The sequence below is a fragment of the Theobroma cacao genome, chromosome 10, assembly GCF_053813885.1.
Source record: "Theobroma cacao isolate CCN51 chromosome 10, ASM5381388v1, whole genome shotgun sequence".
NCBI classification, from domain to species: domain Eukaryota; kingdom Viridiplantae; phylum Streptophyta; class Magnoliopsida; order Malvales; family Malvaceae; genus Theobroma; species Theobroma cacao.
This window is the reverse complement of record NC_142648.1, coordinates 16,429,128-16,445,946: the sequence shown is the minus strand read 5'-3', so window position 1 is coordinate 16,445,946 and position 16,819 is coordinate 16,429,128. Positions and strand designations below refer to the sequence as shown.

The 16,819-nt window shown below is 32.9% G+C and overlaps 1 protein-coding gene across 5 annotated transcripts; it reads left to right on the top strand.

Moving 5' to 3' along the window:
- The first annotated feature begins 578 nt into the window (after positions 1-578).
- On the top strand, positions 579-15,344 carry LOC18586732 (Sodium Bile acid symporter family). 5 transcript variants are annotated; one of them, XR_016023087.1, is made up of 16 exons: positions 579-807; positions 898-979; positions 3,614-3,721; positions 3,808-3,875; positions 8,041-8,119; positions 8,534-8,592; positions 8,678-8,746; positions 9,979-10,092; positions 10,503-10,572; positions 10,995-11,062; positions 13,395-13,480; positions 14,167-14,296; positions 14,438-14,539; positions 14,612-14,677; positions 14,885-15,023; positions 15,156-15,344. XR_016023087.1 is itself a non-coding variant. In XM_088802503.1 (15 exons), exons 1-15 carry the CDS (start codon positions 649-651, stop codon positions 14,969-14,971), a joined length of 1,347 nt encoding a protein of 448 aa, XP_088658629.1. In that variant the 5' UTR covers positions 579-648; the 3' UTR covers positions 14,972-15,344. The 5 variants fall into 5 exon arrangements, 4 of the variants coding, with proteins under 4 accessions (XP_088658629.1, XP_088658630.1, XP_007010323.3 ...); XM_088802503.1 differs by having other exon boundaries at positions 14,885-15,344; XM_088802504.1 differs by having other exon boundaries at positions 580-807; positions 10,503-10,524; positions 14,885-15,344.
- Positions 15,345-16,819: the final 1,475 nt, after the last annotated feature.

Here is a 16,819-nt window from a genome sequence, read left to right as displayed (position 1 = left end):
AAAAACATATACTCAAGATAATTTTTTTCTTATATAATTAAGATTAATAAAAAATAACATATTAGTGAAAATTTAAACAACAACCAATAATGCAATACTAGAACTTATATTTGAGAATTACATATACAATAATTTTTTAATTTTTAAAAATTAAAATCATTAAAAATAAAATTCACATAACAAGAAAAGAAAACCATGATAAGTAGGAGATATAACCTATATAACAAAAAAAAAGAATGTGGTTGATGATTCATAAAAATTTAAAAAAGAAAATCTATAGAAACTTAAAATATATAAGTAAATAAAATATAATTGAAAAAATAAATAAATAAAAAAATAATAATATAAATAGAAAAAATTAAATAAAAAATTTATTTTTTTTATAATTTTACAATATAAGGATTAAAAAAAAAGAGGAAAAGAAGAGTGGAGAAACTAAAAAAATTTAAAAAAAATTAAGAATTTGAGTAAAATTGAATAAGTTTGTAAGTTCATTTTATTATTTTTTAATTATATTAATTATTTAATAACAAATTATTTTGAAAATTTATTAAAAAATATATAATATGTTAAAAACTTAAAAAAGTTTGCCCATTACAAAGGGACGCTCCGCTCCTGCAAAGCACCATTTCCGTGTTTGAGAGCTCCATGGCGGTTACCATCCAATCCATAATTTTGACGCCTCCGCGCACCGCGACCACACCATTTCCTTGCCTGAAAACTTCCCATCTCTTAAGCCGCTCACTCAGAATCAATCCTAGCCGTTCCTTTGCAACACCTATCAGATCATGTAAACCGTCCGATGAGGTTTCCTCCAGAACTAAGCTTTCTACTTTCACTTTTACTCTTTTTGTTGTAATGTCCTTTTGCAGCTAATGAGGTTTGAATTGTATTTAGACACATGGTTCGGGTTTGGCAAATGGATTAAATTGGACAAAACCTTTGCTGAATTTTGCTGCCGATAATTTTCTTCCATTAGGTAATTTATCTTTCTTTTCTTTTTTGTTTAATGGAATGGAACTGCTTTAGGTTTTAGTTTTAAACATTTCATTTTTTATCTTGAAATTTTGGTATAGAATTAGGTAAATATCATTGCTGTTCGTGAAGAATGTACAAGAATATTTTTTATTTTGTAATAATTAAGGATTTTAAATTTCACAGTGGAGTTTAGTTCTTGATAAATGTCAAAGCATTTTGCTTAGGATTTATTAGTTATGAAAATTGAATTTATTCTTCTCATCTTTGAGAAAAATGAGTAATGTCGCCTTTTTCTGGGTTCTTTTGTGCGAAAATTCTGATCTGGGCATATTGTCTCGGAAGTGCTTTTCATGGTTCTGTAATTTTCTGTAAAATAAGCTTACAAATTGTTGAATGTGTGCTCATTGACCCTTAAATAATGAAAATCTTGAGTTGCAAAAAGATTTGCTTTAGGCTCTGTTTATCTCATGTAAAACTACTTCCTGACAATAAAATTTTCCACGGAAGATATTTTCTAGAAAATAAGACATTTCCATTTTTTGGGTGGTTTTAAAGAATATTATATTCTAGTGTTCATTTCAGATCAAAGCGCCCATGTTTTGCTGCATTCCTCTCTCCTCCCCTTCCTTTTCATCACTCTATTTAGCTTCTTTCGAAGAAAACCACCCCCTAAACTCCTTGTTTATCTTGCTAAGTTCATCAAGCTTCAAAACCTCGGCAAATTTGTCATCTCAAAATCTGTTGATCTAAAGATAATTAAGGGCTCATGGCAGAGAGAGAGAGAGAGAGAGAGAGAATGTTACGATCTCTAAAAGTTAGGTGACCTTGCATATTGGTATGACTTTTAGGCATATGAGAGGTTGTAAAATTTCTGGTTCTTTACGTAAAATTGATTAGATTCTTTCCTATCTTGGTGATGAGTCAAGGTTCTCTGTTTAATGGTGATTAGGGAGAGGAAGAGTTTAAGGAAGAGAGAGAGTGATGTGGTGGAGAGGGAGATTGAAGGAGCAGCGGGACAATGAAGGGAGATATTTAAGGTGTGGGTGATTGACGGAGATAAACCGTCTTCGATGGTAGTGGTTCTGGGTTCAACAAAGTGTCTTTGTGCTTGGGTTGTGGGAGAAAGCCAAAAGGCTGCTATTGTGGGACAAAGGGAGAGTAAGGAGAGTCTGGAAATTGTCTTCCATTATTTTAAAATGTAAGAGAAATTGCAAAATTTAGGCCACATTTTTTGTTGACTAACAAACATTTTTAGTTGGCCAACTGGTTTATGCTTACCAAACACAGGAAAATGCAGAAATGAGAAGTCATTTTCTGCAAAACAAACGGAGCCTCAAAGTGGAATAAGAAGTATTCTGCTTATCTTTTCTCAAACTAAAAGGCAAAACATGTTCTTCCTTAGTGGGATCATTTAACTAGAATGGAAATTAAGACTTGACTTTTGCCATATGGTAAAGCTTAAGCCAACAAAATTATATGCTTCAACCTGTTATAATTGACCCTTTTAGATAAAATAAGAGACTTGTTTGTTGATTTTGGATTGAGAGCAATTCCTTCTCTATTCAAATATATTCCTGTGGCTGTGGCACCTAAAACATAATATATGTTCTCAATATTTCTTTTAGATTCCTGACAGTTACACTTGTTAACATTGTAACTTATATAAGATCAACATAATTTATTAATAATTTGTCTTTTGTTTTCTTTTTATTTGGAGAAGGAGAGATTCAAACTCAGCTCTTTGAACAAAGGGAAACATGCACCTACAATAGAGCCAAATGATGGGGTGCAATATTAATTTGTTTTTATTTGAGGAAAAACAAAAAAATTGGGATGATTTTGTCATTTATAATTGATTCAACAACTGAGAAAGGGAAACAGTTTGTTTACTTCAGAGGTGCTCAAAGGAGGGGTTAAACAAATTGAACTGATGTTTGTGATTTAGTAATGCCTTCAATGTTTGATATATAGCAGGTTGATAAACACATGCACTAGTCATTCCAATTTGTTTTCTTGCTCGGTAGAGTTCTCAGCATTTTAAGGCTAGTGCAAAAGCATATAATATTGAGATTTAGAAAGAATAAAAAATCACACACAGAGAGACATACTTTGTGTTGTTTTTTTGAAATATTCTTCTGTTTCCCTTACCATGCTTCCTGGTGTTTTCCCATCTCTTTGCATCTCTAGAAATTCTTGTGTACACATGCATACTATTCTCCCATAATTCCTAAATCTAGTATACCCAGATAATCAGCCTCTAAACCAATTCCTTATTGTCTGGCCAAAAAAGAAAAGCAATTTCTTATTGGATAAAGAAAGGTTGTTCCTTCTTGTACAAGAAAGCCAATTGTAATTATCATTAAATAAAAGACAATGCTGCACCAAGATCCAAAAGCAAACTAGGACAATAAAGTTGAGTCAATTGCTGACCACATAAATGGTCATGTGATTAAAAGGTGGTTCTTGGCAAAAAAAGGAAAAGCTGAATATGTTAAGTTTTTCCTTTTTATCTTGAAACCTTTGCCTTGACTAGATTATTTAAAATTTTTCTTTTCTTATATGTTCTTTGTGTGAGAAAATTCTCATCATCCTCAAAATAACAAGAATTTGGTTGTGTTTGTGATCTTACATGCAGCACTTATTGGTGGAGTAGCATTTGGACTTGCTAATCCTACCCTTGGCTGTCTAGCTGATAAATATTATCTATCAAAATTTAGCACATTTGGGATATTTTTTGTATCAGGTAAAAATTTAATATTGTTCCTTTCCTTTTCATGGTAATGATGTTGTCTTATGATGCACATTTCTCATAATCCACCAGTTATGCAGGTTTGACTCTGCGTAGTGATGCAATTGGTGCTGCTGCCAAAGCATGGCCTGTAGGAGTTTTTGGGCTAGTATGACCTCAAATTTCTTATGTGCCATTTTTTAGTTTATAGGTTCATTTCTCATTCCTTTCCATTTCCCCTTTTGTCATATATATATATAATATTTTCTCTCCCATGGATTATGTGAAAATGATGGAAAATTAAGTCTGTGAATGTGAAGGAAAAATAAGAGAAAGTGGGAGAGAGAGACAATTCTCATTCTACCTCTAATTATACCATATAGATGCCAGTTGGTCTTGAGGACATTGAAGGGTTGTACAATTTTTTATTTTCCTTTTTTCATGGTGGGGGTGGGGATGCTGTTACTCCATAGTAAGGAATGATTGACGACAAACTAAGAAGTTATATTTTACAGAAAGATCTCTAACTAGCTCTTGAATTATTGACTTATACAAACATAATTTCTCTCTAAACTTTCCAACAAGTTTCGAAAAGCATTTGCACCCATTCTGTGTTGTTACCTATTTTGATCAAATTGAAATGAAAGGTTGAGCTAGCTCCTTTTGTTACATAAGCGTGGATTGGCATCCAAAACCCAAGTTCCTCAAAAAATTGGCTGATCTTCATTCATAAGCAAGTTTTGCTTCTATTTCCTATTACTCTGGTCAACCTTTGTATTTTACTTGTGAAATTCTAAGCCTTAGTGTTGCATCAAACCTCTATAGAGATTTGATGTCTAGATTTACTTTGTTGGGCAAGCACTAAGAAGTTTTGTAGTATGTTCTTAATGTTGTGAGATTAAGGTGCACTGCAGGTATTAATATTCACTAGAGTGCTTGGAAGGTTAAAATACCTCCTAAAGTTGCTTAACATTATTGTAGAATGACTTTATAACAAGAAATTGGATTGGTGTGGATTTCTGTTTTATGTTAAAAAGAATGTCAAGTTTATGGATCATTGATCACTACATCTCAGTGTGGGAGCTGTGGGCTTTAGCTATCCCGTTATTTGGGGCTCATCATTGACTCCAAAAATGATGGGTAAATATTTTTTAAGGTAAGCTTGTAAGTGAAGAATTCTAGATGATTGGAGCTGACTTTTGATATGCCTTTACTATTTGGTGATGAGGAAATAATTGGAACTTTGTATGGAGTGGAGTCAACTTCGAATTCTTAAGCTGGCTTTTTTCATTTTTGTCACTCTTAAAAGGGGTTCTTTTTTTATTGACAGTCAGGCTGCAATGGTATCTAACTTTTCCCTTTTTCTCGATGCCTTCATAAAGTTTCCATTGTAAAAGTTTAAGACATTATGGTCTTCTCATATTGTGCCTTGTATATGGTCTGTGTAGATGTTTGTTTTTGATCACTTACGAATTACCAATTTATCCTTCTATATATGTCTTCTAGGAAACTACACTATCATTTTGGGCATAGGATCACATTAATAGATTTAAATTTAGGATATTAGCATGCTGTAGAGAGCTTGGCTTGGTTGCTCAAGATGGAGTTAGATAAGGCTTCACTAACTTAACTTTTCCACAAATGGAATCTATCACTAATTTGCAATCCTAGCTTGTCACTTTAGGATTCACAAAGGATTTCTATGAATGACAAACGAGCTGGCATCTTTCCCATGGGTGGCATTAACTACCCTCATTATCATCTTCTGATTGAGAGTCTTTTTTCGGGAAGCTAAGCAAGTTCCAACATGGAGCTCTAAATTTCTCTCCTCAGCTTCTTGTTTCCAAGTTCCCATTCTCATCCCCAAGTCATTACTTTCCATTAACCATTTCTCTACTCCTACTTCTCTCTTCTGGTTCTAACTTGGCTTCCTTTCTCTTACATCTGCTACGACACTGCTCCGAAGTTTGCTCCTATCTTCCTCTGTGCTACTGTTACTTCATACTCATTTGAAACATTACCTCACCCACATTTGAAGGTTCCTTTCAATGTTTTCATAACAAGATTGGTAAAAAAGGAGATGATGGAAAAGTTCAGATTCAACTAGTCCAACTAGTTTAACTAGATGGTTCAAACAACTTTGATGATTTGACTATTCAATGACAATTTAAATATTATTTACTATTGTTTTAGTATTTAAAGCACTAAGCTTTCCAATTGTCTGTCTTTTTTCTACCCCGCTTCTAGAGTTTACTCTCTCTCTCCTTGTAATCTTTTATCCTACAAATCTCGATTGTCTTCTTCCCAATTTATGCTGATATCTAAGTTAGCACCAGCCACCTGAGAACTGAACCAACAGAAGGCTGCATTTTCTATTTTCTTTTCTTTTGCTTCTCTCTCTCTCTCTCTCTCTCTCTCTCTAATGAAATAGATTCTAAATTTGATATGACAATACACAAATATGAGATTTCAAGATATTAAGTAAACTCAAGGCCTTTGTTTTTGTTGGCATAGATCTGATGTTTTTGAGGTTTCATAGATTTTTTATTTTCTATTTTTAAGCAAGAGATTCCCTAGATTTGATATCATCCTGGTTCAGATTTCAAAATGATCTATTAGCCTTCTTGGTGGTTTCCGCTTTCTACTACTAGATCAGCAATTTTGATAACATTGCTACACAAAAGGCTATTTAACTGCTGAAATCTGGTCTAATACTTTATTGGTTCTTGCGCTTATCAGGATGTTGATTGGTTTTGGCCATAGTTTCTATGTAGCTATCTGAGTTGGCAAGGTCGATAGTTTCCAGTTTAACTGGTTGAACTAGCCAATCCCATCAGGTCTTGTTTTTAAAATGCTGGTTTCTTTATATGTTGGTTAATTCACCATGGACCAAATCTGGAATCTCAGTTAAGTGTCTTTTGAATGTGAGTTGATGTAATGTTTCAGATGGGTGAACTAGAATGAAGTTGGAATAATAGAGAGGAAGATTGGAGCATACTATAGAGTGTGAACTGTCATGGAAGGTTGAAGAAGTTGGAAGCTATGGTTTGTAAGGGGAGAACATAAAGCAAGTTGTTTTGTCTTTAGCAAGGCGAGGCATAAGCCTCAAAGCATCAAGGCAAGCCTCTGTTTTTTTTTTTTTTTGTGATAGTATGTGTTGTAAGCCTTTTGATTATTTATTGTTAATAAAATTCAAAACATCTAACTAAATATTACTAAATAATAAATAATAACTATGATGACCTTTATGAGATAAACATAAAAAAATGAAGAATATCTTGTGAAATAATGTAGCATGGTCTTGTCACTATTCATATAAATGAAACAGTTGCATTTTGTGTAAATGTTGAATTTTTAAACCTCAAGGTTATTTGTGTTTGCTTTGCACTAAGATGTGCCTCATCAATGCCTTTAAAAACAGGGGTTGGAAGTGCGATTCAAGCCAGAGGTGAGATATAAGAGTGGAAAAGTGGAGTGTTGGAAGTTGGAACTCAAGAATGTGAATTGGAACTTGGACAAAAATCTGAGGAATGTGGAGCCTTATTTGGAGACTTGCTAAACCTCCCCAAAAATGACTCTCACTAGCTATAAATATAGGCTAGGATGTAGTTAATATCACCGAAGGGAAACTGTCAGCTCATATCTCATTTAGGGAATTCTTGGTGAATTCCCTGGTGACTAGTTATGATAGTAAACTTGTTCTAGGCAATGTGAGGTAATGCCATGTGTAAAAAGGGTGTATGGCAGTGGGCACCATGACTCCAAGGAAAGGTTAAAGGTGGGAAACTAGCTCCATTTCCGAGCAATCAAACTGAGCTCTCTAGACCCAATACATGGAATTAACTTAGGGATCCTACTTCTTCTGGTGGTTTAAGTACATGAATCCATGTACATCCAAATGATAGGGCAAGTTTCTACGAGACAAACTTAGAAGAAGTATAAATTGTTCATTCATAATTGACAACTTACAGAAATCTACAGATCATTGCCTTTCATAATAATGTACCTACCTTTTCCATCCCTTATGGAGAACTATCAACTCTACTTAAATATGCTGCAGCTTGAGAAAAATTGCATTGGCTAGGAGCTTTCTCATAGTTCTAGAGATGGGGTAAATTTTTGCAGTTCAGTTTTGTCGGAAGAAGAGGGACACCGCGAACAACATATGGTCATTTGGAAGGTGAAGGAAAGCTAAAATCAAGGAACTTAGATGGCTGTTTCTGTCTTCTCTTGGCATTTTATTTGAATGTTCAGTGTTCTGATGCTTCTTGCATTTGTAGTCAAATGATGCAGGAGTGCATGTTTTAAAAAAATATCGCCTTCTTTCATTGCAGTGCTCCATCCTATTGTTTACTCCATACTTCTCAAGGCTAATACTGCAAATTCACCTTCAACCTCAAGAGTTTGTAACAGGTTTGGTAATAGAATTTAGTTTATCTTATAGTTTATTCAAGGAAGATTTCTTGCTCTCTTGATCTTATCATTTGAAAAATTGAACTTGAGAAAATGAATTATTTATCAGATGTCTGTTATTCTCTGATTCTAAATTTTGCAAATGACCTAAGGTTTTTTTATATTTGTTGAAATGGTTGGAAATGTCTCTAGGTGATGGACACTGAGTTCAAATAGAATTGCTGATGTTCCTTCTGGCATGGACCATTTTGAAATTATCCATCCAGTTTTTCTTTTTTCATGTTGTAGCAACTTTGTGAAGGATCCTTACTACCTTTTGACAAGTAATGCTGAATTTAGTGAAAAACAAAAGCACTAGTTTGTTGTTATTGTTGTGATTATAAGCTCATTTTTCTGTTCTTATTTTATCTGCAGGACTGGCCATATTTAACTGTATGCCAACTACATTATCAAGTGGAGTGGCACTTACTCAGGCATGCTTGCTAGTTGTTTTCTAAACCCTTTTCTTAATGTCTTTGACTTTTTGCTTAAAAGAATGTCTGTGTTTCTCCAATGCAGCTTGCTGGGGGGAACTCTGCACTTGCTCTTGCAATGACAGTGATGTCTAATATGATAGGAATTTTGATTGTAAGTTATACGTAAAAAGGTGTATGATTAATATTCTGTTAATTTTTAGCTTTGCTATTGGAATTGGTTGGATGTTTGATATATCCTTGCTCCCCTTTTACCTCTCTATATGAATATTTTATTGTTCTCTAATACTGGTGTTAATCTTTTATTTTCTGATGTCTACTTTCTGCACATCATTTCGTTGTATCAATCACCCTAATTTTTATGTAATTTGAATGTAATATATTTCTATTGTTGATTGAGGAGAAATATGAAGTGTAAGAATCTAATGAAAATATATTTCTGTTATATTAAGTGAAATTTGTAATGTCATAGAAGTATGATTATCTACCATCAATTAAACTTATGGTTTGTGAGAATTAAAAGGATATTATTTATATAAGAGTGGAACTAATGGGAAATTTTTTTTAGTAAGATGTCTTTAAATTAGTTCTGCTTTATGGTTGAAATTTGGGCAATTAAATACATTATTGTGAAATGATTGTTCAAAATGAGAATATGATGATATTGGGAAACATAAAATAAGAAATGAATGAATTCAAAATGGGTAAAAATGACACTAATGGAGGATAAATTCAGAGAGGAGTGCTCTCTAAATAGTTTGGTCATATTCACCATAAGTTTCCGGAAATGCTGATTCACAAAGTGATGTAACACTAACAGAAGGATTGCTAATGTATACAGCTATAATTGAAATTTTTTTGTATTGCAGTGATAAAAGGTTTTTTGTTTGAGCATATTGCGAAGAGCATTGTCTTCAAGCAAGCAGAAAGGAGATCTATTTAAGTTGTTTAAAATTAATGTTTGGTTCGGTTATCTTTTAAGTTTTAAATCATTGTGTACAGCTAAAGTCAGAAAAATGATAGTCTTAGGATCAGAACCTTTTTTCCTTTCTTTTACCCTTTTAAATCAACTTATGTTAAATTATAATCCAATAAAGTTATAGTCTCCAGGGGAATACCCCAGCAGTCAAGAACCTGAGTGTGTAACTTGGAGGTCATGGGTTTGGATCCTTGAAGGGGAGGAGTGGGATTTGTGAAATGGGAGAGAGCCGAACATCTATGTACCAAAAAAGAAATTTGAATGAAGTTACTAAGTTGTCTCATATTCCCTCTCTCATGTGCACACACATGCATAGCGTGTATTCAAATGTGTTTGATGTATTGACCTCAAAATTTTTTTTAAAGAAAAATTAAATGAGCATATTTTCTAATTTATATCATTTTCAGATTCCATTTTCCATCTCAAAATTCATAGCTGATGGAGTTGGCGTATCTGTTCCAACTGCACAACTGCTTAGAAGTCTTGTTCTCACACTTTTGATTCCTCTGATCTTGGGGAAGGTAATATTTCCATTGATTTTAACCTGGAAAGAAGAAAATCTTCTGGTATCTCTAATTTAGAAAGAAGTGGTTGTTTGCTGTATGAAAACTATTTCATTTTACAAACTTTTCAGTATTTTGGCGGAAGTGTAAGTTATCTTCTTGTTATTGCAAGAAAACATTTAAAGTAGGCATTTATTGAAGTCTTCCTAGAATATATTCCTGACTCTTTTACATGAAGTACTTGAGTACCTTAGTTCAATATTGTTCTTTTGTGATTTTCCATTCACCATGTTTTTACTGGTTTTAAACTTCCACAGCATACAAAATGGTTGACTTCTGATACATAAACTGGTTCTCCAAATCGTTTTAGTATACCCTTCCTATAGCCTTTTATTGTTTTTAACTGTAATTGTGCCTTCTAATTACAGGTGTTACGAGAATCCTTCAGAGGTGAGTCTCTCTTCCTTGGCCAACTGTTTCCCCCTTTCATTTCCCTTTGTAAGCAAGTTCTGCTGAAGATTAATGCTAAGGCATCCATGTTTCAGAATACTTAAGCTAACGTACCAATCTTCATGGCTCCTTCATACTCCAAGGTTTCAATTGCATGAAATAATAGGATGGCTTATTGGAATATATAGGCTGGCATTGATAATGTGTTTTTGCTATGATAGTGACCATTGTCAATACCTTTAATTCTGGTATCAGTTTCAGTCTTAGTTGATGAGCATCTTCTTGTACAAAACTTAAAAATTTAAAGTCAAAATGTTAATGGAAGCAAGGTATTCAAAATTATTCAAGAATCAAATTCTGTAGGCTGAAAATGGAATCCCATCAATACAGGATTCGGAAGATCAGATTGAAAGAAAGAATAGATGTTATTTACCAATTCATATCTCAACATGATTCAATGTGTAATGCAGGCTTGGCAGACTATGTTGACCATAATCGTAAGCTATATTCAAGGATCAGTGCAGTCTTCCTCAGCTTAGTATGGCCTCAAACTTTGGATCTTTTTAGTTTTATTTTACCTATGATATTGTAACATCAAGTAAATATAACTTTTGCTTTTACCATGGCAAAGAATTACTCTCTTTTCGTTTAGAGTTTACACTGGCAGTTCGGAAGTTCTGTTATGTTCAAGTTTCAACCTAACATTCTGTTGCTCTACTGAAATTTGAGACTTGTGATCTTTCAAATTATGCCAATGAGAATAGGTTAACTAAAGAGTCGAATTCAGTAATTACACTTGGCACCTTGTATGTTTCCGGGCCTACAAATGTTTTCAGATAAAACTGTTTTCTTCTTTGTTATGGCACTTGCCCTGACTATAAGTAAAAGATTCAGCACAGGCTGCCCTAGCAGGTGATTTACTGAGCAAATTGGTCAGCACTGACTGCTTTGAATTGAACATGTCCTCAACCCCTCTTCGATGGTACTATTTATCATAGATCTAATGCCATGGCTATCCTTTTGCTAACCATGTAAGAATTTGGTTTATCAGTAAATTTTTTTTAATAAAAATAATTATTTGTCCAACTGCATACTGATTTTGACTAGTTGAAACACCATGGAGATTTCTTATCTGTTGGAGGACTATATCCTAAATGCTATAATAACATTTTACAGCACGTATTCAAGGATCTGTAGTGGCTAATTTTCACATCTTGCTTCTAAGCTCTGTTTCTTTACTTCCAGTAGTCCTTCCTTTCAAACCCTCTCATTTCCATTCTTAGCTCCTTAGCTACTTCTATAGAAACTTTTTTAGTTTTAGTTCACTTATCCATTCTTAATCTTTAAACTGATATCACATTTCTTTAAGTTCTTGAGAGTTAATCTATCCATTAGTACAAGTTCTAACATTTAAAAAGTAATAATGTCAGAATAATTAAGTTTATACGTATACTTTTTTTTTTTTTTTTATAATTGGGGGAGGGGGGATTCGAACTCCTACTCTTTAGGCAGGGGAATTATGCGCCAACTAATGAGCCAAATGCTCAGGTGCAATTTATACATATACTTATGCTGTTCAATTTTTTTTTTTTCTAGAAATAGAATATTGAAATGAATTTTTAAGGCAACTATGAATGGAAAGAAGAGCTAGATTCTATAATGCAGTATGGAAAGAAGCTAATAGAGTATTTAAACTATTTAAGATTTTATTTTCTTCTTGTTGAATTTATGAGTGGCTTAATTGTATTTTTCTATAGTAATTTAGAATTTAGATTATTTAGGCTATTTCTTATTAATTAGTATTTAGCTTATTTTTAAAGAATTAGATGTTTGGAATTATATGGTTATTTTGCAATTTTATTAGGGTTTTAGGGTTTAATTTATTAATACCTTTGTTAAAGTGCTAATTGTAAGTTGTGCTAAAAATGATGGTGTTTATAAGCCTTTGATAGGATACATGAACTTTTAATCAGTTTGAATGATATAGTTAAAGTCTATGCCTGTTTTTATTTACTTAAAGTTGGCACAGTCCATCCAAAATCTTATGTAGGTGTACAACTAACAGCAGAATTATACAAGTAGAGACAGATGCTTGAAATGTGATGTGAGAGTGCAAACAAAACAAACAGCAGAATTATACAATCAGTTGAAATTTATTAATACCTTTGTTAAAAGTGCTAATTATAAGTTGTGCTAAAAATGATGATGTTTATAAGCCTTTGATAGGTTACATGAACTTTTAATCAGTTTGAATGATATAGTTAAAGTCTATGCCTGTTTTTATTTACTTAGAATGGGCACAGTCCATCCAAAATCTTATGTAGGTGTACAACTAACAGCAGAATTATACAAGTAGAGACAGATGCTTTGAATGAGATGTGAGAGTGCAAACAAAGCAAAAAGACATTTAGATAGTACAGTTGAGATTTTAATTATGATTTTATTTTTATTTTAGGAAGAAGTGTAGCTGAAGTTTATTGCATGCATTGTCAAGATGTACGGTTTATCTGATAGTAAGCTATATCTTTGTGCAGGGTTGTTTTGGTTCTAAATTGCATTCTGTGCCAATTGTGCATGTGCAATGACATTTTTCATATGACACAATGTTATAATATTCTATAAGTAGAAATCAAGCCCGTTTTCATACTATGTCAAGTAGCAAAAAATTTCATGTTTTTCAATATTTTCTTATGTCATTTCCTTTATATTTAAATTTTAATTTTCCTTTTTATCCAAAGCTTAAGGTTTTTACTGTTTCTATGAAACATGTCTGAAGTTTACATATGATTCTTATAGGAACAAATGCAGCAACTTTGAATGCCATTTTGGTTTTACTTACATTATGTTTCAAAACTATCATGGTTGGCTAGGTGCCATGGATACAAGTGAGCAGGTCAAGGTCGCTGCTTCTGATGGTTAAGCCCACTGTTTTTATTGTAGCTATTGGAATAGGAGCGTATGTTCACTCTTCACTTTGTTTTATATTTCCAGTTCAACACTAACTGTAAGGTACAGGGAAGTTATGAAAACTGTCATGCATCTGATCTAAGACCTAAGATCCTAGTGTAAAAGAAAATGATCAGAGACCTAATAGTATGGAAACTAGCTAATCTGTGAACATTTTACGCTAATTGTCATCATACGGTGTCAGCTGATGTTCTTGCCAAGGACCAGTCTATTGCATGTGAATAAGGTGATATCATGGTAGACTTTCATGTTTCATACTCTGTTGTTTGGCATAGTTTGCCTGCTATTGTTTTATCCTAGATCGCAATTGAGTTGGTCCTGGGTCTTTCATTGAGAACGGTCTTGGTGCTGTTCTGAATTGCAAGCAATTTTAGCATTGACCTACATCATAGCGGTCGATGTATTCACATGGGTTTACATTACAAGTTCTGAAGAAACTAATATTCACATCCATTGTTTTTCCATTTGCTATAGCCAATCATACAAGTCTTACCCATTTTTTTTTTTAGAATTAGTCCAAGATGTTGTGACTACAGTTGTGTACATCTTAGGTCACACTGGCAGAGAAAAGATGAAAAATTGATGCACCTGTTATTTATAATTTCCATATTAATTATCTTATACACTTTGATGGAGTTGCATCTACTTATTGAAGGAATCCTTAATTTATTGCAGGCTTTTACACCTCGTATTGTTAGCTTTTAATACTCTCGCTATAAGGAGCCTCTCAGCTGTTACTGGTGGTAGTGAATCAATTTTTGCCAAGAAAGAAAATGCCCAAGCAGCTTTGCTTGTTGCAAGCCAGGTGGCTATCTATTGAGCTAGCTACACAAAATTTTCTCCTCTAAAAAGCATTTTCTGCTATCATCCACTTATGAAACTTTCTCAAACGCCCTTGTTTATTTGGTAATTCTTTTGTCCTGACCCCTGCCACTATGCTTTGTAGAAAACTCTGCCTGTAATGGTGGCAGTTGTGGAGCAACTTGGTGGTGCATTTGGTGAATCTGGTTTACTGGTTTTACCCTGTGTTGCTGCACATATAATTCAGGTTATATCATCATCTCCCAGCTTTCTATTGCTTTTAATGTCATTGTTTTTGACATTAGTGTTATTTATGTAGATTATCTTGGATTCCTTCCTTGTTAACTTCTGGCTTCGAATGGATCTCCCATCGAACACTGCCAAGGTAGCCTGATATGTACATCCTTCATGATCCTTGAAACAGCATTTATTCTTTGTACACAATTCTTTTCTGCTTAACATTGATTCAAATTAAACTTTGAGAAATTATTGAATCATCTCAAAATGGTTTAGATATTGTTGTCCCTCCACTTTTCATTTGCCGATACCAGTTGTTTCTGTTCTCCAAATGAACTAATGCCTGTATCTGCAGAGTTACTGTAAACGTTTTGCTCATCCCTTAATGTATAGTAGAACCTCTCTCTCTCTCTCTCTCTCTCTCTGTGGTTTGAGGACGTGAATGGAAATGGAAGGCAAAGCTGGGGGAGGAAAAAGCATGTATGTCTAAAAAGGTAAAAGAGGATAAGGTCTCTGATCCATTGGTTTAAAGTAATATTTTCTTGGGAGTGAAATGGGCTGGGCAACTCCAAACCAATGGATAGGGCCCCTGATCCGTTGGTTGAACTATATTGTTCTTGGGACAGAAATGGCCGAACAACCTTGGCAAATGGAGATAGCATATGGTATTTGTAAATAATTCGACTGACAATGATTGACCTTTGAAAGGGAATGTCACCAGTGAACCAACAGGTTAGCAGCCACTAACGTTGGATCATATCATAGAGACATGCTTTCGACAACTACTTCTAAACAGCTGCATCGTCCATTCCATCTTTCGCTTTTTCAAAAGCCCTTTTTTAGTTTTAAAATCTGGCAAATGCTTGACCGACGTGCCTGTAAATAAAAAAAATGTTTTTGAATTATTTAAAAATTTTAAATTTATTTTTTATTATAATTAATTAATTTTTTATATTTTTATTTTGAATCAAATAAATTTTAATAATTATAGTTGATTAATTATTATTAATTAAATGTTATTTGTTATTTTTTAATATGTGGCACTGATTTGATATGTTGATGTTTTATAATAATAATATTGATATGGTATATTAATGTGACATGTTGATATTTATTTATTTTTTACATTAAGGTCATGTGAGTGTAAAATGATAAATATTATTTTAATTAACAGTAATTAATCAATTGTTGGTCATAATAGTTTGTTTGATTTAAAATAAAAATATAAGATTTTGATTGAATGAAATAAAAAATAAGAATTTATTTTAATTTATTTTTAATAATTCAGATATTTGGTCAAGTATTATGTCACATTTTACAAATTGTTAGAGTAGCATTGAGGAAACTAAATTGTTACACTGACTTTTGGAAAAACGACTTACTAGTCAATTGAAAAATTGATTTAATTTTAGATTGACCGGCAGAGAGACGTTGAAAATTTGTTCGAGTATGCCTTTGTCTGTTTTGAGTTGGAAGAAAAGAGACGTTGAAAATGAAAGAGGAGTGGAGTGTGATTGGGTTAGAGCCTCCTCAAGAGTCCAACCAAGACCTTAGCTTCATCAAAATTCAACTCAGAAATGCTTCTTGACCCAAAAAGGAGAACACAACCAACACCACACAGCCTCCAACGACCCCCTTCGCTTATTATTAAATCTACATGAATGGCTTTTATTTTAAGCAGCAGTTTGAGGTTTCCCAATCCCCTTTTGCTCCATTAAAATTATTACCTACCAAAGATTTACAGAAGATACCCCCAATAATTCAACCTAGAGCTGCTGCACATTTGGACCAACACTCATTTATACTTCACCTAAACTCATCTTACTTGTCAAAGCCTATGCATTAGAGCCCCTAAAGTTTGAACCCCACCTCTAAATTCAAATTAATTCAATTTGATAAAAAAAATTAAAAAAATTCAAATTCACCTAACTTGAATTCGAAATGACCTAAATACTAAAATAACTTCAACCCAAAAAGACTTAAACTTAAAACAAATCCAATTTAAATTAATTTGAACCCCAAGGATCCGGAAGACTAACCCAAAATAATTCAAACTAAAATTAAGTATAATTTTATGTTTTAAAAGTATTAATTTAATAAAAATAATAAATATAACATAAATTAATAGTTTACAAGTATGTAATAATTTTTTTTATCGCGCAAGTATGTAATAACTTTAAACTATCTGTTAGAACCTCCTTTTTGTATTTTTATATTTTTATATAACTTTGGATATTATCTTTCTTAATTATAAGTAAAGAAGTAAAAAACAAAACTCTTTCTTTTATTG

What these genes read in the sequence shown, in the direction of transcription:
- LOC18586732 (XM_088802503.1), top strand. Translation starts at nt 649, where the DNA reads ATGGCGGTTACCATCCAATCCATAATTTTGACGCCTCCGCGCACCGCG. An exon ending in ACCTCAAGAGTTTGTAACAG is followed by an intron (nt 8,120 to 8,533) that starts GTTTGGTAATAG and finishes TTTTATCTGCAG; the next exon opens with GACTGGCCATATTTAACTGT. An exon ending in TCCCATCGAACACTGCCAAG is followed by an intron (nt 14,678 to 14,884) that starts GTAGCCTGATAT and finishes CTGTATCTGCAG; the next exon opens with AGTTACTGTAAACGTTTTGC.